The following is a 22,661-nucleotide window of genomic DNA, read 5'->3' as shown; positions in this document are numbered from 1 at the left end:
ATCTTAACCATCGAACTAAAACGACTTCTATGCAATCGAGCTTAAATAAAAAGGTTTAAATTAATTTTAAGTCGCCCGCAGTCCAGCAGTATGTTAATTTTGCAAAAACGTTTCAAATGCTTATTTTAACCATCAAACTAAAACGACTTTATAAAGCTTATATGAGCCTCGCTATGGGAAAAGGAGATTTAATGCATGTGCGTAAAGTGGCGTCCCAGATTAGCCTGTGCAGTCCGCACAGGCTAATCAGGGACGACAATTTCCGCCTTAACTGGATTTTCGTCAAGATTAGTCTTTCGTTAAACAAAAATTACAATTAAGGCGGAAAAGGCGTCCCTGATAAGCCTGTGCAGACTGCACAGACTGATCTGGGACGACACTATTCGCACACGCATACAAACCCATTTTTTTCACAGAGCGCGGCCCATATTTAAATTGAAACTTCAGCTGCATCAGCAGAAGATATATATTATAATAGCATCTGGCCTAATTGGAAAAAAACTATAGCCTAACAGTATTACAAACGACACATTTAAAGACGTGAAACACAAATGCATATCAACCACACACTCATGAAAAAATCTGGGGCCACCGCTCTGAAGCGGACAATTCACGGCATGAGGGGCTTTTAATTAATAGCAGTTCAAAGAATACATTTCAATTCAATTAAAATAAAACTACATTATGGTCAAACCAGAGCAACAGACATTACATGTTTGAGGCACGATGAAATTAAACTTACAAAGTACCAAGCGCATCTCGCCTTTGATTAAAACGCTTAAGAATCAAAACATCATTTTATTAAATGGTAAGATCATCTTCATGCATTTTCAGTACTAAGCAGCAGTAATGGTCCTAAAAGGCCCAAAACATATGGTTATGTATACTTAATTTAAGCTATATACATAGCATTTCCTAAATTGTGTTAAAGCAAACATCTTGAACTTCAATTTAATAGTAATAAGTTAAAAAATAACGAAATAAATGTATTAGTCGGCCATGACGGAATGCAAACTCGCACTTTGTTGACGTCAGACGACGACCTGATGACGTCCTAATTTTAAACGCTTAGATATTTTAAATGATATGTTCATCATAAAAAATATTGCTCGAATCTGTCCAACAATTGTGTAACAACATTAAAGAGCTGAATTTCGAGTATTTAAAAAAAAAGATTAACAACAAATAAACAATACTGAAGTTAATATTGCCACTCTTCGATGTTTTACACTGACCAGTTAAAGGAAATATACATTGCTTAATTCAATACATGTACAGGATATGTTATGGTATATCATAATGAAAGCACAACTTAAATAGTCGACATATGATCCACTAGGAGGCGCATTATTATACATAAAATAGTCCAATGCGACCGATCTGTGTAACATGTGTTTAATTGTGTATAAGAGTTTGAGTTTGTGTAAATAAGCCTCGCCCTGTGAAAATTGGGGTTTATTGCATGTGCGTAAAGTGTCGTCCCTGATTAGCCTGTGTAGTCCGTACAGGCAAATCAGGGACGACACTTTCCGCCTTAACTGGATTATTGTAAAGAATAGTCTTCCTTTAAACGAAAAATACTATACAAGCGGAAAGTGTCTACCCTGATTGGCCTGTGCGAACTGCACAGTCTTATCTTAGACGACACCTTACGCACATGCATTCAACCCCCGTTTCGCAGAGCGAGACTCATATGAGGTTGAATCATAAACCAGAATAACTCACCGGAATCGTCAAGCACCTTTCCCAATTCTTTTGTTTTTTCTCCTTCTCCAAAAATCGCTTCGAGCTCATCCATTGTTATCACGTCATCTCTGTTTGCATCGTAAATCTCGAAAACGCACGGATCTGCTTTAATTTCCACTTTGAAACGCTCCCCCTGCAACGTTAAATGCTTTAACAGGTGCATACGAACACAGACACAAATTGATTTAATCACTGCCTTGTTTCAGTTGCAGTACAGTTGCTTTTACAAATGCTGCTTATTATTATGCATATATAAAATCTTCATGACAACATGTATTCTTGATCACTCATCAAAGCAATGTCTTTGTAATTGATCGTTATCATCAGGTTATGTAACAGTCTTGAATTTATAAACTTTAACATTCGGTTACTTACTTTTCAAACAACTGACTAATACATGAATATGTTAAAAATCATATAAATGTCAGAAAATATGTAATATGTGTATTTCGTTATGTTTGGATATATTATTGACAGTATTAAACATTGTTTACCACGAATACTCATTCGTATAAACAAAAAAAAACAATATCATTACTATACCAATCTCTTCATTGTACAAAATCCTTTCTTACAATATTCGAATGTTTCTGGACTTTCTTTCCGATTCATGTATCGCAGACACTGTGCAATTTACACAAGGCACCAAGCTTGATTTAAAGGTTTTGACATAATTTATTTATTTATTATTTAGCTAGAGCGCTGTACTACAAACCCGAGGATTGCGGGTTTGATCCCCGGCGCGACCGCATAACTTATGTGAGTCGCGTTCTGAGAAAACTGGGCATAATGCATCTGCGTAGGGTCGTCCCAAATTAGCCTGTGCAGTCGGCACAGGCTAATCAGGGATGACACTTTCCGCTTTTATGACATTTTTCGTTTAAATGGAGTCTCTTCTTAGCAAAAATCCAATTTAGGCGGAAAGTGTCGTCCCTGAATAGCCTGTGCGGACTGCACAGGCTAAGCTGGGACGACACTTTACGCACATGGATTATACCCAGTTTTCTCAGAACGCGACTTATGTGGTGATTATTCATGGCATCCTTTCTACGGCCATTCACACCCTACCTTTATTTCAGTAGGGTAGTTGTCAATTACTTGTTTGTGTACTTTAAACTGGGAAACCAGATATCATAGGAAAATGCGAGAAGGTTATCTTACAGCTGTGCTTTGACTGAAATACTGTTGGTAACGGCGAAAATTCCAATCAAACAAACAACCATAATTGACCAAACATAACTTGATTTAAACTAACCTCAACGCTTCTCCTTCTTCTTCCAACGGCGATAATCGTAATGCCACCGTATAAATACGGATAACCGTAATACCCCCACTGACGGCGAGAGAGATCTAGTGCTCCACTGTCCTCTTTCGTTCTTGCACGGAAGCCAAAAGCATCACAAGAGACGCATGCGAGGGCAATCGCTAGAATCAGCACGTACAGCATCTTTGTCCTGCAAATCGTTTAAATATATACACATTTACTGATACTATTACTTTTGCTTTGCCTTAGATACAAGTATATGTCAGGGTATTATTCTTAAGGTAGTGTAAAGACTAATAAACTCCAGCGTTTTTATACGATGTCAACTGACGTTATCATTCATAATAGAGTGCACTCAAGTAAATACGGCTTCATTCGGGAAAGTCGGCGTTTTATTTCGGTTTTCGTCGGAAATAATATTTTGTTAAGATTGTAAGTATACTTAGTTTCGTTTTGAAAGCTGGCTGTTCAAAAAGTGAGAAATGATTCATTTACATTTAAAATATTGAAAACAAAAAGTTGGGATGAGCTTTCTAAACCTCTGAACAAACCTTGAAATGTAAACATGTAAAACAGTATTTTTCTTTCAAATAAGACATTAGATGGGTTCGGAATTGGATTGTAATCGGGTTATAAAAATTACGTTCTACTTAATTTGCATATATGCACTTATTGTGATATCAAGACAATTATGATTGTTATATTTTATAGTAATATTTTGTTCCGCATTGCATTATGCGCAGTTGGGCATGTGTACATATCCTTTGTGATCATAAGGAGGTAAAAATAATAAATGAAAAATTGCCAATGTCAGGGTGGAGAATCGAAGCCCATTTCGTTACAACAAAAACAAACAGTGTTTTCTTTGATTCGGAAACGAATGAAAACAAGTAACCATCACACGCTATTTATATATGCGTATTTTATGATTTATATATCATATATTTTCCAGAAATAACTATTGAATAAATCAAGAACAGAGTCAAATTTTACAGCTTCGGCAAATTTATTATTTTATTTATAAAATAAACAACACGATAATGCATTTCTTCCCCTCTGATTAACTATACATATACGGCATGTATTGTTATTTTTAACTTAAAGCATTTACTGCTTAATAATTAATTCTGACTTTAAAAACATTAAATGTTCAAAAAATAATACGACGTGGTACAGCTTCAAAAAATTAAAAGACCCACCACTGTCTTAAATTGTATGCAAATGTTATATGGTGGGTAAAATTAACCATTAATACACTCCCCAAAATGATCAAATGTGTTTAATATTTAATTCAACATGTGCATTGTCTAAGTACATAAGTTCTTTTAAAACATGCATATAATAACAGTTCTATGAATAGTTTATATCGTTTACAGACCAAAGTGTGCGACCTATAAAATAATCTGCGTCAGTTGCCTTTATTTAATAATTCAATGCTACTCGATATCCTTATTAAATTATTTCTCAAGTAAATTACGCTATTTGTTATTACTTACAATTGCATTAAACGACATGTTTCAATACTTATTTTGCATTTAACAAAATTAAACAATACCATGTATAAGCAAAACAAGAACACAATGTATAAGTTTTACCTTTGGTTTGAATACGCGTTGACGTTGCCTTTTGACTTACTAATCCGCTCGTCGAAGCAGAACTACCGATGGCTGTAGACCTCCTTTGCCTTTCCTTCTCAAGCGTCTAATTATATAGCAAGAAGCCCGATGGAATCCAGGATTTTACCCGGATTTTACCCGGGCAAAAGCTTACGTAATTGCATCCGATTGGTTGGTAAGATAATCACCAGGTACGGCAGACGCATGAGGATAACCTCAATTTCAGCCACTGAAATTAATAGATTTAAACGAATAATAAGAATGTAATCGAGATCGGTAGCATGGAGCATGGAGCATGGAGCCTGCGTGATCTGAGGAATTCACATAGAATGTGATGCCACTACAATTATCTAAACGTGCCTATATATGGTAATATTTAAATTAGTTTGCAAACACTAAGATATACTGCCATACAAATTCTTTCCGCCCTGCTCATACTCTATAACTGTTCAAATTTTAATCAGTAATTGTATTAAAGCCCATGTGGATTTTAAAACTAGTATATTAAATGTCAAGGTGTGACGGTGCCTGTTATATGCGAGCATCTCTTTGTATGGAAGCAATTGCTTCCAGTGTATAGTTATGGGGGCTTTGGGCGAATATAGTTTTAAAATGTTTAACATTATCTTAACATATATTGCAGCAACATTCACAAGGCTTACAGTCAATAGGAAACACAAAATGCCTTCATTCCGAAATCTAGTTAACATACAAACCTGTTTTCTAAACATTCAACAAAATGTGTTTATAACTTCCGAGTTAGTCATGACGTTTAAAACTTTACTTGCGCAAACAAAACAAATTGGAAAGCGTTTAGCATTAAAAGATCCAGCAGATTTGTCATTTTAAAATTGATTTAAATCCTGCACATATTAGGTGGTTGCACAATAAATTATTTTCTGCAAAGATTGTTTTGCAAGCGTTTTATGCGTAGGCTGATGCTGTGAGTGCACAATAATAATAGCTGTTAACCTATCTTGCACACTGCCGAAGAATATGAATCTTTTCATTCAATTTGAAAATTAAACTTTTCCGTTACTTAACTTGTGCAACAAGTAACTGAATAGGGTAACTTTTGTCGAACGGGTTAAAGGTATAAGTCTATAATAACAAGCTGTGTGAGGCTTTGCTTGTGCAGGCCATAAGTATCATATCATATGAGTCTATTTTACAAATAATTATTTGATTCCCAGCTTATGTTCATTGGAAAACTGTTGATTAACAAAACCCACTGAATTCGCCCATGAGTCGGATACATTCGCCCTTAGCACGGACACATATCTGTATTTAGCATTTATTTGCTTATATATTCCATATATTTATAAAAATGCAAATTGCACAGTAACAGTCCTGTTTTGAAGTTAAAAGTTTATTATTTTGTCAACATGTTGACGCAAATTATTTTGTTAACATGTTGACGTAAATTATTTTGTCAACATGTTGAAGACAATAAGTTATAAAAAGAGGACAAATTACATGGTCACTTTTAGTGTTTATCTGAACTTAACAACAACGGAACCATTTGTAGCACTGAGGGGTGACAAAAAAGTACAAACATACAAAGATAAAACATTATGTGATTCATGTTGTTTGTGAGCTATGGGATTCTTTATGGTTTGAGTCGTGTAAATTGGAATGAATATGTGGTTATTTATCAACCGTATGCATCTGCCAATAGATAAACTTATGTTCGACATAAGGGCAAATTGCTTTCGCCTCAAGGCCTAATTGAGTTGTTATACATTTTTTACTGTTAAATCTATACAATAGAGCGAACCACTGAAAATTACCTTTCATTATTACAGAATAAGGTAATGATTTTAATATCAAGTCATTTGTTAATGATGTGAAACGTATCAAACAAATATGCCGATGGTATAAAGATGATTGATAATTGAAAATTCTGAAATGACCGTCACCAGAAGTCATTAATAATGTAGCAAATCTAAATTCATTGTGAGATAATATTTGATAACATTTTATTTCGAAATTTAATTAATTTTGAGTATGAAGGCTAAAGTCTTCGATTTAACGTCACAAATCATGCTAAACAACAAATATTTTTGCAAACTACAACGATAAAATTGTCCGACGCAAGGTCAAAATCAACTCAAGGGCGAGTTACCCTGCCCGTACTCACTCTTTTCTATGAAAAGAATGATGAATAAGGATTACGGTTTCATCGATTAATTCAACTGACGCAACTAGAACATTCGTATGTCGAGGCCGATATATTTTATCATTTTTTTCGTCCATGCAAATATTCTTATTGCGCAGTAGTTGCAATTGCTTATACATAACCTAATACTTAATACTTAACTTGTCTGTTAAATCATTATTTTATGCAAACTTATGATTGTTTTAATTTTGTATTCCATCATATCAATCATCACTACGACAACTTATATTATGTCCACGACTTTCACCTTGATTACTAAGAATACTATCAGTAACCAATTTACCTGCAAATTAACAGAATTATGTCCCCTTGTGTAATTCAAAATTTGTTTAAGGTAAATATGCAACTTCTTTATATGCCTTTTCTTCTACATGTGTTTTGAAAGAGTGTGTGATGTAGCTGACCACGTTCCAGTACTCTGACATGCAATTTAGCATGTACTTATATACATGTGTGTACTTTATTATTTGGTAAAGGTCAGCCTGCAACTTCTCCATAATTCTAGGTTTACAATAGGTTTTCAATTCAAACTTCACACATGTGTTTTAATTCATTATGTGAGGTCAATGGCCGTGTTTTATAAAACTCTAAAATATAATATAGCAGAAATATAGTCAATGTTTAAACTTAGATATTTGGTAAAGCAAAACATGCAACTTCTTCATATTGCTGTTTCTACTACAGGTATGCACGTTCCATTACCCTGACCTGCAATTTGTCACAACTCTTCTCTCTTTTGTACTTATACAATTCTGGGTAAATTGTGCGTGAAACTAATGTATAGCTCTATATAAACTACAGACTTTAATAAAACATTTCATATGATTTCAGTATATTAAAGAACATTCACTGACCAACATATATGCCTTTGACCAGCTTCTAAGCATGATTGCCCGTTTGCATGAATAGACCATAAGTCAGGTTAAGGTTTTACTAGTATTTTTTTATAATACACACATTAGCAGTAAAAATCTTAAAGTATACGTTAAAAATGTCATAATGCTCGTACATGTACTCTCTATACAAACGAAAGTAATAAAAGATCGCTTGCGATGATAACTTATCCGTTTCTTAATAAAAATGTATTATATCATATATTTTAATAATGTTGTAAATGTATGCTTATTTTGTATTTATTTTTCCTGCGTAAAGGCATATGAGTAAAAAGTTAAAATTATGTTGGGTTAAGAGGACAGTATGTTGGGTCAAGTTAAAATTATGTTTAGTAAAGGTAACATTATATTGGGTTAAGTGAACATCATGTTGGGTTAAGTTCACATCATATTGGGTTAAGTGAACATTATGTTGGGTTTAGTGGACAGTATGTTTGGTTTAGTTAACATTATGTTGGGTAAAGTTGACACTATGTTGGGTTAAGTTAAAATTATTTTGGGTTAAGTGGACAGTATGTTGGGTCAAGTTTATATTATGTTTGGTTGATGTTGGGTAAAGTTGACCTTTTGTTGGGTTAATATGATATATTTATAGCTTTATAGCTTTATCTTGTAGCTAGGTAAAAAGTAAATAAACAAACCCTTAACATATGCAACTATATCATCATTTTGCAAGTGTTGGGTCAGGGTAATGTCATTTTATTCTTTAAACCGGGTGTTATGAAAGTTGTATAGTTTTTTTAAATACCTTTTTCGACCGGTTTAGGGTGACTATAAGTGCTGAATAGACGCAACGAAGAAACATAATTTTCACACGGTAACTAGACTCTTGTTGATGAAAGTTTATGTTACCACCTACGTATAGCAGACTCCTTTAAAAGAAACTTCTTTGTCATGGTGTGAATATGACATGATTAATATCGTTATAAAAGTGCTAAAAAATGAACGTGTCCGTATTGCAGGACTGTTGCTTCATTATTCATCAAAAAATTTAAAAATAACTTGCTAGAAATGAGTACCAACTACTTGTCGCGCACAACACCTGAGTCCATAGCTCTTACGGTAAAGGTCAAACAGGTTTATTTATTATTTATTTCTATACGAGACCATTTAGTTTGAGGAAAAGCAATCACCACGATATAAACATTTAAAACGTGTGCTTATATTAATACTATAATATATACGATCTTGCACGAGCAATCATGTACCAAGCAATGGATTATTTCCATATTTACATCCTACTTGTTTATAATATACCTTAAACGATCTATCGAGAATGAACATAATTTTGAAATGATTCATTTTTTTGCCTGTCTGTCATTTTGAAGGTAACACATGCGTTCATCGTTCCATCTATGTAAGTGGCCATGATATTAAGTCGTACTTAAAGTAATTCATTTTTATTATATAGCAGAACTATGATTTTCCATCGCTTTGGAAAATAATCGTGTGAATCTTGTCGCCGATTTTCATTTAACATCCGTTATAAATGTTAAAGGCTGTTTATAAGTGATACGAATTTAGGAAAACTTACGGATAAACACCATTTATATTTACTCCACCATTATGTTAAATGTTTTGAACTGACTTGTGTTGGTACAACTGACGATAGCGATGATATTAGTTTTGTTTTTCCCTGAATTCAATAGGGGATAAAAATGCGATTAACCTCTGTTACTAAGCTCCTGACAATCGCGGAGGTACTTGAGTCTAATGAACATTAAAATCTTTCAACTTCTGGATCCTTCCTTCTTAATCAAACATAGTTTTGTCTTTTGGCTGCTTAAATGTTTGTCTGCCCAACCAAAAACTAACAAATTTTTAAAATCCATGATCTTTAACGTCCGTTATAAAATAGTTGTTTGTGGCCTATTGCGATTGTCACGGCTTGGTTATTCACATGTCACCGCGTTCAAAACAGAGAGTTGACACGCGCTAACAGTTGAATACATGAAGGCGTACTTTTGTCTGAAAATTTCATCATACTTTCCTCATCATACGAAGGTAAGTGTGTTCAGAGGACAAATTTGAAACAAAAACTGCTATGCCATTTCCATATTGGATCACCTTGTGCATTTTGCAATCAATCTCATTTGACTTGTTGTAAACAAACACTTTACCACGTTGATGTTGATTTGATAACGATGCTGTCCACATAGTTCATTTTGTAACGGATGTTAGGTTTTTTTATGTTTAAATATTTCATGTTGCTTTATTTTTTATTTTCGTCTTTATAATAATTAATGATACTGTCTAAATTTCTGGTTATATTACTTTATTAAAACAGGTGTTTTTTGTTATAAATTAGTAAAAGTAGTATACTGGTCATCCGTATTCTCGTGGTACTTAACGTTCAAATAAAAATTAAAGTTGAAATAAATACTTAATTTATAAATTATAGACTCTTTTGCGAAGATAAACTACTTTTCCGCTGATATCCATCTAATTTTCATTCATATAAATAATGTTTTATTTCGTGCCAAGCAGTTAATACACCATACTGTTCACTGATGCGTACGAGACGCCATATTATATTCTCGCGGTAAGTATGTCAACAGGCTTTACGTCACTAAATCACAGTTAAAACATGATATCTGCACTGAAGCTTAACTTTGTAATAGTAACATTAATGATTAAAGATTAAATTTGATTTAAAATGAACATAAGTAGTTTAACAATCGTTTGAACTGCACAACAGTCATAATGCTACTCCTCTGGACAATGCATGCACCTCAAGGGGATTCCTCTTCTGAGCATTTTAACATGTGTACACTGTTTCAGATGCACCCAATGTCTATAAATATCATATTGTCCCAATAAGATCAACTTCTCATCAGGAAAGTCTATTAGTTTTGGTGGAAAACTTTGTCTACATGCATAAATCATCATAGATAATTGATCGTTGCACCTTGAAGACCCAACCCTCATGATCATTCAGGTTCATCCTACCGTATAAAATTAAGTGGTTTAAGACCTAATCTTTAAAATGTGTTGTGTAACCTTAGTCATGTGGGCGGAGCTTGTAAAATTTGCATATTAGTGAGATCGGGAAAATGCGAGCAGACGATGTGCAACCACAGGGTCCAGTAAAAAAAAAAAAAAAAAAAAAAATTGTTTATGTAAGAAAAAGGAAAAGGGCACCAACGCAATTCAACTACTGGACATGCATTATAACGCACTGCTAAACAGTTCATGTGTTTATCACCAAAAACTCTGCACAGTTTTACAGCAAAATAAATTATCTCTCAATCGGTATCAGTGTCATTCGATTCGACGCAGTATTAAACTGTCCACAGGGCCTCAAACACGAGAAATTGTCCAAAATTCGGTCGATGTAGCTAAGCCTGTCCACTTGTGTTTACACTGGACGAGTCCTGTTGGGCACGTAATAAGCGATTCCCCGATAAATTGTCTATAGCTCCATATAAAACACATCCAAGGAACACTGTCCACATCAATTACTCGCTCCGTCTCCGAATATTAGCCAAGAAATCGACTCGTTTTTACACACAATAATTCTACACGTCAAAAGTCGCCATTTGCCGGCTTGGAATCCCGCACTGCGCAGATACTGGAACGCGTTATTTGATTGGTTGAAATTGTAAAAAGTTAAAAGGTAAGATAACAATTGACATATAACTCAAAATGTTTAAACTTTTGCAAAAAATTAAATCCTATATTATTAGAAAACGATTTAAATATGAAAACGATTTTTGCCATAACTTAAACTGTGTTGTTTGATATAAACATGGAAAGGGAACCAGCACAGCGTCCCTTGCAGGGAAACATCAGAGTAATAATAGCGGCAAGACTGAAAATTTTGACAGACCTCAAAATGAGTCTTGTAACCTGGTAATGTGAACTTAACAAACAATTTGTCCTTCCCATATTGATTATTTAACCAATTGCCCATGATATAACGTCCATGATATACACCTTTGCGAACAGAGTAGACTCATATCAGACAATACTGTGCCAAGTGCTGTTTAAGTCAATGCAATACTTAAGCAAAGTGCTGTTAAATTTATATGCAAAACTGAGCTACATGATGTTAAATTGTATGCAAAACTGAGCCAAGTGATGTTAAATTTCTATGAAATACTGAGCTAAGTGATTTATATGCAAAACTGAGCTAAGTGATTTTAAATTCCAATGCAACACTAAGTGCTGTGAACTTAACAAAACTTAGCAATGAATTGGTCGACCTTACGATAATATTAAGTAATGGCTGAATCAACCTATGCCTACCATGCAGAATGATTTTGTTATGTCAGTGACTCTGGTTCAATGCTGTATCATCGTTTTGACAATGTTTCAGCATGGCATTTTTCTACTAATAGTCACTCTACACTGCCTTTAGGAGCTTGCCTGGTCAGGGTCTAGTCAGTTTGTACAGCATGCCCACTCTCTTTCAAAAGTGGTTATCTGTACCCATTAGGTTTTCAAAATGTGGGAACAGAACTAATAAGATGTGTATGTGACCCCCCCCATATAATTGACCTTTGACCTTGTAGGACGACCTTGATCTTTCACCACTCACTATGTGCAGCTCCATGAGATACACATGCATGCCAAATATCAAGTTGCTATCTTTAATATTGCAAAAGTTATGGCCAATGTTAAAGTTTGACACAAACCAACAAACAAACAGACAGGGCAAAAACAAAATGTAACAAGAGCTGTCACCATAGGATGACTTATGCCCCCTATAAACGCTTGATAGAAGTTATGAGTTTTTCTCTAAACCTAAACGCAGATTTCGAAACCTTGACGCGGACCCTAAGTTCAAGGTCAAGGTCACAGGGGTAAAAATTTGTGTGCTTATGGAAAGGCCTTGTCCATATACACATGCATACCAAATATAAAGGTTATATCTCAAGGGACATGGAAGTTATGAGCATTTTTCAAAACCTAAATGCAGATTTCGAAACCTAAACGCGGACCCGAAGTTCAAGGTCAAGGTCTCAGGGGTAAAAATTTGTGTGTGTATGGAAAGGCCTTGTCCATATACACATGCATACCAAATATGAAGGTTATATCTCAAGGGACATAGAAGTAATGAGCATTTTTCGAAACCTAAACACAAAGTGTGATGGAAAGACGGACGGACAGACAGACGGACAGTCCGATCACTATATGCCCCCTTTTCTTCGAAAGGGGGCATAAAAATGTTGGAACTTAAGATTTATTTGCTAAAAAAGACTTTATAACATAATATTTATAACATAATATGTGGTAAAATACTTAACTAAACACATGAGGATGAATAATCAGAAAGTTTTGGTAGAATTTGCAGCAGACAAATTTAAATTAGCTCTATTATATTGCAGATAGCAATGTAGATCTTGTTTTTTATACACCATAAGAAAACCCAGTGACAAAAGAAGAAATAGCTCATTATGAGCATTTTTTTTCTTTTGTCTCTAGGCTTTCAAATGTCATCAGCCGCAAGATGCAAAAATGCTTCTGCAGGGAGCAAAAAGTTAAACATCATTTATTGTCAGGTCTACATAAATATGATAATTCAAATGGAATGTTACTTAAAAAATATCCAATAATAATAAACATGTAAATTCCTATGTTATTACTTATGATATCAATCATTCTAATGAGAACCACCAATATAGGATTAAACTCTTTTCCAAACGACACATTTTGGACTGTCCCAAATTTAAAGAAGTTGCAGACGACAATTAAAATTATAATGGAATATGAAGAAATAGCTTTGGAAGGGTAGAAAGCATTGTGATAAAAGGAGAAATTGTTCAATATGAGCAATTCCTCGTTTGTTCACAATGATTTCTAGAGTTGTCAGCACCAAACCCGTAAAATCCCGTTATCGTGTGGTAATAGCTTAAACAAAGAATAACAAAAGTTATAAAACAAAAACCCTTTTAACTAAATGGTGTATTTATATTATTATTATCTACTGATGGCATTTTGCACTCGGCAGGAGATGACTTAAAAATTATACTGAGACAAAAGAAAAATTGCTTTTGCAACTTACTTATAATGTCAAACATGAGCAATGTATTATTTTGTCAACATGTTGATGTATTCCTTATTTCCCAAAGAGTTAAATCTTGTTATTGTTATGTAATGGGTCAAACAAATGACAATATTATTCACATTCTGGACAACAGAACTTTCTGTTTACTTTTGTGTAATACTTCCATTTTGTTAAACTAGATAACCCACAACACCGTCGATGGTGCCACTTGTTACATATATCACAAGCTATCCATTCTTCATTTTCAGTGTAGGCTTTACCACATTTGTAACATGACTCCTCTTCCTCCTCCTCCCTTTCCTCATCACCATCATCATTCTCTGGTGGTTTATCAGTTTTTTCCTGACTTGCAGCTCTTTTAGTCTTTTTCACTGCTGTTTGTGTTTTTAAAAACTTCTTTTTACAAGACACTCCAGATGAACCTGGCTGTTCTGAAGAAGCCAACGCGCCTAGAAAAGTATGATTTGAATGTGTTGAAGCTGATCTTTTTTTTGAAGACACTCCAGATGTGCCGGGCTGTTCTGTAGTAGTAATAGAAATAGGGTTGAGACTTTTGGTTTGTTTGAAATGTGTATTGTGAGCGGTCTTTTTCTCTGAAACTTGGATTTGTTTACGGTGTTCCATTTTCTTACGAGTGTTGCAGGACTCCATAAAATCCCTTGAAAACTGCTTCAATAGTATCGAGGATACCTTGTATATGCACTCTCTGTAAAGTGTTCTGATGTTGTCATTTGAAGCTGGGTTTGCATTATTTCCACTACAAATTTTATAAAAGCTTGCAAAAAACTGGTTATTTTCTTCAAGGGTCTTAATTACATGATCATGAAGACTATTTCCATGTTTGACCAAGTTTTTTGAACTTAGTTCATTCAATGATGCTGTTACAATACTTTCAAAACAGTGGTAACATTGGTCAGAGATATTTGTCAGACCTCTATTAATATTCTGTTTTCTTGAGGTTTCTGATAGACTTCCTGGATCTTCAGTTACAGTAATCAAATGGTGCTCACTAACTGTCATCTTCTCTAGGAACTCCACCAATACTGACGCTGTGTTAAATTTACTAACGCCCAATGCACTGGTTTTGTACATATTCGATTTAACTTGGCACATATAGTTGTATTTGAGCTTGGCAACAGCATAACCACCTATATATCTGATTTTACCTCTGGCTGTTGCATCAAATCCATCTGTAGCTCGTGATGTCATTTTCTGGTTATCTATATATGATAACTGTGCAGCTTTATCTGATAGAGCAACTGACGAACAGTAGTGCAGAGTTTAAAAATTGCAGAATACAATGCAGGTTTTGTTCCTTTGGAGGAGAGCAGAATTAATGGAAGACACTCACTTTCATACTCTGCTGATGTCATATGACTTTGCCACAGTTTATAAAAAGCAGTTAACTGACACTGTGGAACTGGACTCTCTCTACCTGGTTCGGGAATCACAGTTTGGGCATAAAACTTCATGCAACGGTCATACTGTTGGTTTAAGAAGGATCTCACAATTTGTTCATTATCCATAAAACTTGCAAATATTTCATTCACCATAGACTGTTGTTCAGTAACGAGACATGTGTAACTAAGTTCATTTATTTGTTCCTCTAAGTCAAAGGTGTCTGGAAGAACAACAGCTGTGTGTTCTGCCAAGGAAGAACCAATATTTGCCAAGAGCTCGTCAAACACTGGATCGTCCATGTCATCTTCCGTGTCTAAAATGCCTGTTGCATGTTGCACTGGGCTAGGATTGCTCTGTTGCATCTCAGGATATAAACTGAAAGAGCAAATTAAATATTTGACACATCTCACACAAAAATCATTTAAAGATATAATCCAAAATGTGTCTTTTAACCCATTATCATACAATAATGTGATTTTACGTGTTTGTTTTCGACAACTTTTAGAAATCGTTGAGGTAACAAAAGAAATTGCTCATGTTGAGCAATTTTTCCGTTTTACAACGATGACTTCTACCCTAACAAATCAATGTCTTAATACTCTATTACAATTTAATTTGTCATCTCGAAATTATAATGTGAAAAATAGAAATTGCTCAAGATAAGTAAATTCTCCTTATCTCACAATGATTTCTACCCTACCAAAACAATTTCTTCATATCCTATTACATTTGGAAGTAATACATTTGGCCGTCAAGGTCCATGATTCGACTTCTTTTGTGAAGGTCCACCAATATGTTGGTTGCATATAGCTTCACCAATTTACCATCCTCTTGTGGCAATTCCCGGGCTAGAGAAGTTATTAGCTTCTGACTGTCATTACTGAGTTGCCCTAAAGATAACTCTCTGATGAGGCTTATGAGAGATTCGTCTCTCTGTCTAAACACAGAATCTAAAAATATGCTGTGTGGTGGCCAAAATTTGCTGGTAAAGGCAAACTCACCCAGGTCCTCATATCTTAAATTTCTTACTGGTGGAAGTTGCAAAAAATCACTATTATCTGTATGTTACCAAATGTGTGGCTTGTATCCTTTATTCGCAAAACTGTTTCAAGCATATCAAACATTCTTCTGCTGAACATGGAAATCTCATCAATTATTAAGATATCTGTTGACAAAATTCTGTTTCGTGCAGGTATTAATCTGTCATCAGTTGCCATCATCCCCCTTAATTTTATACCACACATCCTGCCATCCCCAACTCCACACCACTTGTGAATTGTCATGGGCTTCAACACCTGAAAGCGAAAGGTCATTAAATTAATATTGTGATGGTCCCCATGCATTTTTTGTTTCTGTGTGGAGGGAGATGCCCATTTTACGCACTAACAGCTGAAAACTGATGCGATTGTGAAAAAAGGTGAAATTGCTCGTCTTGAGCGATATCCCATTTTGTCACAATTGTTTTGCTGCACTAGCTTCGTAAACATGTTCTTTTTTTAAAAGCGTTGTCTGCTGGTGCTTTAAAATTTGGTCACTCCCAAAATTCTGCATGGGATGGGATGGGAAGGTTTAGGATCCATTTCTTTCCTTTAAATAATAAGTAAAAATTCTGGATTGTGGTTATTAAAAAAGGAGCATCGCTTGAGTTACATGAAATATATTTCTTAGTTAATTCCATGCAAAACAAACCAAGAATAAAATCTAATGACACCATATAATATATTTATATATATTTGAAACAAAATCCTTGTGTTGTATTTGTATATTTAAATATAAAAGTTAAAGAAAAAACTGCTTCATCTTCATGAACTTAGTTCTTTAAACCAGGTTATTAGATTGGCGATGTCGGCTGGCGGGCAGGCGAAACAAGCTTGTCTGCGCCATTACTTTGTTGTTTATTGTCAGATTTAAAAATCATTCGGCACATGTGTTCACCATCATTAGAAAGTGTGTCATGCGAAAGAATTACGTTGATATCTCCAAGGTCAAGGTTACAATTTGAGTTTGAAGGTCAAAAATGGCCATAAATTAGCTTGTCCGGGCCATAACTTTGTCGTTCATTGTCAGATTGTAAAATCATTTCGCACATTTGTTCATTAGACGGTGCGTCACGCGAAAGAATTACGTTGATATTTCCAAGGTCAAGGTCACAATTTGAGTTTGAAGGTCAAAATTGAACTGAAAACATAGTTTTGTGACATTTTAGTCCCTTGTTTATTTTATTTACTAGAGCTTTCACTAATTTACAACAGATCGTCATGTTTTTTTTCCATATATATGTACCCTTTCTATACATGTTAAAGAACTTGATGAAATCACACTTGTCGTTTCTGTTAAATAAGTTAAATTATGTTTTGCAGTCAAATCACAAAATCAACATACCGGTGAGAAATTGCTGCAAGCAACACCTGTCGTGCATGTTAATGCGACCGATTTGCGTTCATTCTCCGCCCATTGCATTATATGGGTTACGAGCGTAGACTTGCCGCACCCAGCCTGACCGCCGATGTAAACATTGTGGCCTGCTTTGACCATTGAGAGGGCCAAATTCTGTTTTGCAGTCCAATACGTCTGCTGTTCCATGGCTGCATCCATTTCCCGCGATATGTCAAAGTTTTTAATCTAACGAAGTACTCAGAAGAGTTCCAAATGAAATCGACCAATAAAAACTCACCGTTTAGGCTGCGTTCGTCTCAGCATTCACTGCGGGATAGCCGACCGGCAAATGGCGTCTTTTGACATTCAGAATTATTGTGTGTGAAAACGAGTTGATTTCTTGGTAAATATTCGGCGACCGAGCAAGTTATTGACGTGGACAGTGTTTCTTGGATGTGTTTTATATGGAGCTATAGACAATTTATCGGGGAATCGCTTATTACGTGCCCAACAGGACTCGTCCAGTGTAAACACAAGTGGACAGGCTTAGCTACATCGACCGAATTTTGGACAATTTCTCGTGTTTGAGGCCATGTGGACATTACAATACTGCGTCGAATCGAATGACACTAGTACCGTTAGAGAGATCATTTATTTTGCTGTAAAACTGTGCAGAGTTTTTGATGATAACATATGAATTATGTAGTAGTGCCTTGGAATTCATGTCCAGTAGTTGAATTGCGTTGGTGCCCTTTTCCTTTTTCTTACATAAACAATTTTTTTTTTTTTTTTTTACTGGACCCTGTGTGTGCAACAAGTTGTAAAAAGCTGAAATACTGAAAAATTGAATGTGAATATTGTTTAATTTGGTGGAAAAAATGTATTTCTCACGCATAACAATCCAACTTACCAAAATATTGCTCATTATGACTGAAAATACTGTTTTCTGACGGAAAAAAAGAAATTGTGTCACCAAATCTAACAGGTAAACAACACTAAAGGGGCGCAACCGAAATACCGCGGAAATAGAGATCAGTGCCCCAGATAAGCTGCGTATCTGCGTCTTTCACCCTATTTAATTGCTTAAAAACGCAAATAAACACAATATCATGCGTATTTAAAACGCAACATGTTTTACTTATACGCAAATTCGTCAAATTTGATGCGTACAATACAATAGCTTCGATCGAAAATGCTTTGCTCATTTTCGGTATTTTCTCATTGGAATTATTTTCGTAATGCGGTGACGCTTTCATTCAGCATGCGCCTGGATGACGGAGCAGGAAAAGTCAAAGTTATCCAAACGCTCTGCGGTCTAGATTTCATTGTTGAATAAAGCGTCTGACCAAATTATTGACGACGACATACATGCGTTTTAAATCTGACTTAATCCGTCGTTCATTGTGCATGTCTTTGTAAAGCGTCTGTACTTTCAGCTTTTATTACGATGCGAAATAAAAAGTCTAAGAGAGGTCGAAAGATGTCCGCGATTGTTGCGCCAAAATATCAGTCGATCGCAAACGTTTTCGAACCAAGAAAGCAAAATCCCATAAGTGCCGATTCATTCATGTTATCATTTTTTTAAGTTTAAAGTTTATATTATGCACAGTTTCAAGGATTAAAGATGTTATGAAACATCAGTTTATTAAAGTAAATGATGAAAGTTTACAGTTCTATTGAATCAATACAAGTGTGCAGCTTCAACAGAAGTAAAGCGGCACTGGTTTTATGGTATACATTTTTATATCTCATATCACCCTATTTCAAGAATGAAATCACCCTATTTATCAAAATCAATGGGTGAAAACCCTAATTCCCAAATAATTATCTGGGGCACTAGAGATGCCGCGAGAATACGGATGTTGACTATACTCTACAGATGAACCGTATTGGCAACGGATGTTGAAGATCTTTTATATATTTCATATCTCAAGCATATATTTTCATTTCACTGAGAAATGTTTAACGAAAAGAAAAGAAAACTAACTGAAAAATAAATATATTATCTAATAAATACAACAAAAGGGCGTTTGTATATGCTAGATTACAAAACATATGGTAACGGATGTTAAAAGAATTGTAACGGATGTTAAAAGTATGGAAACAGTATTAAAGGCATGACTGATATCTATCTAAAGAAAAATGTAATATTTTTAAGGCATACCCATATCTAAAGTAAACATTTTATCATAGTATGATATAAATTTTATAAATTTACAAAAGGTATTAATATACACTTACATGTTTTAGTGATACCCATACAATATATATGTTAAATAATATAAATAAAATCAATAAAATACCATGCACTCACCTGATCATATATGTTCTTTGCAGAATGCCTCTTTCCCGTGCTGAAATACAAAGAAGGTACCGAGAAAGAAAGAAAAAGGAGTCGGGATCATTTCTCAAGAATGACAGGGAGAGAAAAAGAAAAAACTATGTTACAGTATCGATGTTGTCTGAACCCGAAGCAAAGAAAAGAAGGGAAGAAACGAATAAGAGAATGAAGAAAAATTACAAAAAGAAGAAAAATGCTAATGTTGACAATACAGTTCACATGGAAAATGAACCAGTGACAAGACAATCCACATCTAAGAAAGGGACACAACTTACAGCTAGTATGAAATTTAAAAAGACAAGAAAGTCAAAAAAGGCTTCTAATCTGAATCAAATGAAATCACTGTACAAATCAATTTCTTCGCTAAAAGAAAGAATTGAAAAGCTGATACGCACCAAGAAGTCACTCCAAAACAAGCTACAGAGAATCGAATCTAGAGCTCAACAGGGAACCCAATCATTGAATGATGAATTAGAGAGATTAACACCGAGATCTAAAACAGACAAAGAAATGAGAAGCAATGGAGTGTCCCCACGACAGAAGAAAACCATAAGAAGGAAGCTTTTGTTTTTAAATGTGTTGCAGAATGAAATAAAAAGAAAAAGTATAAAGGTCACAGTAAGCACAATAGAGATTGTGAAGAAGTACAGGCAGATGAAAGCATTGGGAAAGCTGCTACAAAAAGACCGAAGAACCCTGAATGTAAAGCCGAAGAAGATCATTCTCACAAGCAAGTTGAAAATGAAAGTACAGAGTTTTCTAGAACGAGAAGATAATTCTGTAACCATGCCAGGGAAAAAGGACACAGTAAGCAAAGACAAGAAACAGAAGAAGATACTAACAGACTACTTACACATTTTGCATGCAAAGTTTTGCCTTGAAAACCCTTGAGTAAAGATTTCGAGATCAAGATTCGCTCATATGAGACCACAGCATATACTTCCTGTGAACTTCTGCAACAGAAACACGTATTTGTGTTCTAAGCACCAAAACGTTGCGTTAAAACTGAAAGCTATCTATGATGTAGCAGGCACCAAAAATCCGCATGACTTTATAGCAAAGTATGACGACACACAGATATAAGAAAAGCTAAATGAAATCAGCAAGGCAGACATTACCTACACAGAATGGAAGAAACAGGAAGAAAACGGAAAATTACGATGGAAGCAAGTTCAGACCAAAGTTATGAAGAATGACTTTGTTGCGATGATAACTTAAGATCTTACTGACTTTCGCAAGCATGTTGATAGAGTAAAGAACCAGTATGCACAGATAAAAATTCTGAGAGATAACATGGAAGATGGCAATACCCTTGTTTGGATGGATTTCGCTGAGAATTTAACCTGTGCATCTCTTGATGAAGTACAATCGGCGTACTGGACTAGTGAGCAAGTGACGCTTCACACAACTGTTGCATACTTCCCTGAAACTCACAGTAAGACTCACAGAAGTATTGTAGGCATATCGGACTTGAATATTCATAATGCCACAATGGTTGAAGCTATGATCAAGAAGCTCATTCCAATCCTGAAAAATGAGTATCCAGAACTGAAGTGTATACACTACCTCACGGACTCGCCGACCTCTCAGTATCGGAACAAAACAATATTCCAGTTTCTTAGCATGCACAAACAACTCTTTGATGTTGAAGCACGTTGGGGATATCTTGAAGCTGGGCACGGGAAAGGCCATTGCGATGGGTTAGGGGCTAGTGTAAAGAGGTCGGCAGATATGGCAATCAAACAGGGTAAGTGGGTAATTCAGAATGCTAGGGACTTTTATGCTTGGACACAGAGTCTAAACGAAACCCTGACCAGTGTCACCTACTACTATGTAAGTCAAGATGATTATGACAAGTTTTCAGATGAGGTAAAACATGCAGAGAAAGGATTAAAGGCAATAACAGGTACTTTCAAAGTTCATTCTGTTGTCCCAATTAGCTTGAACAAGATAGCTACCCGGGATTTGAGCTGTAATTGCAAGAGATGCTTAGAAGACCCGCTGAAATTTGCATGCAAGGGATGGAACGTTCATGATCTGAAAACTCATACAAAACCGCCTACCAGTAGTGACAGAGTAAATGTCAATGAAGATAACATTTTATCCATCCAACAAGATTCTAACAAAGATGAAACAGGAGTAGATATTAAGCTTGAGTTGGGTGAATTCTGTGCAGCTGTCTTCGAAGGGGAATGGTTTATTGGTGCTCTTACAGAAGCTAAAGAAGATGAGTACAGAATAAATTTAATGCAGGAGGCTGGGACATTCGGAGATACATTCAGATGGCCTACAAACCGCGATGAAGTGTGGATTCCAAAGGCAAATGTTCTTACCAAAATCCCTAATCCTTATCCCTCTGGAAAAAGGCAACGCATGTTTAAACTAGGGAATGAGATCATTGACATGATTGAAACTATCTTTGAAAGATTAGAAAAGTGATGTGTTCTTGGTTTAAAAAGTGTTGTTAGTGTATTACACACTTTCTGAAAATAGTGCTAAAGCTTTAACAGACAAACTATAGTTTTATTAGCAATTGCCCTGTTTGCTTTTAACATCCGTTACATTTGTCATATCTGTTTCAATGATTTTATTTTGAAGTCTGTTGAGTATTCAATGAAGTTGACTTTTAAAATAATACAAAAAAAAGCTAAATGTGGTCTGCATATTAAGAAAAATTGTCAGTTACTCAACTGTTCATCAGTGAAAGTTACTTATTGCTATTTTGAGCTTGCTGAAATGGAACTTTTCTTGAAAAAACAACAATATGTATATTGATGTACTATAAAACATGTTTAAAATATCATTTAAATTTCTTACTAGTATTTGCTGTAAAGA

At 35.0% G+C, this 22,661-nt stretch overlaps 1 protein-coding gene across 1 annotated transcript in view; it reads right to left on the bottom strand.

Annotated features, from left to right (window-relative positions):
- Positions 1–22,661, bottom strand: part of LOC127834543 (uncharacterized) — an 85,969-nt gene that overhangs the window by 1,535 nt on the left and 61,773 nt on the right. The window contains exons 2-3 of the mRNA XM_052360525.1: positions 3,002–3,200; positions 1,726–1,879 (exon numbers count right to left, since the gene is read on the bottom strand). Coding sequence (XP_052216485.1) covers positions 1,726–1,879; positions 3,002–3,193 — 346 coding nt within the window. The 5' untranslated portion in view covers positions 3,194–3,200. The remainder of the gene's footprint in view (positions 1–1,725; positions 1,880–3,001; positions 3,201–22,661) is intronic.

Source organism: Dreissena polymorpha, chromosome 6 (assembly GCF_020536995.1).
Source record: "Dreissena polymorpha isolate Duluth1 chromosome 6, UMN_Dpol_1.0, whole genome shotgun sequence".
Lineage (NCBI taxonomy): Eukaryota > Metazoa > Mollusca > Bivalvia > Myida > Dreissenidae > Dreissena > Dreissena polymorpha.
Note: the sequence above shows the minus strand (reverse complement) of the source record. Positions and strands in the feature narration are given on the sequence as shown.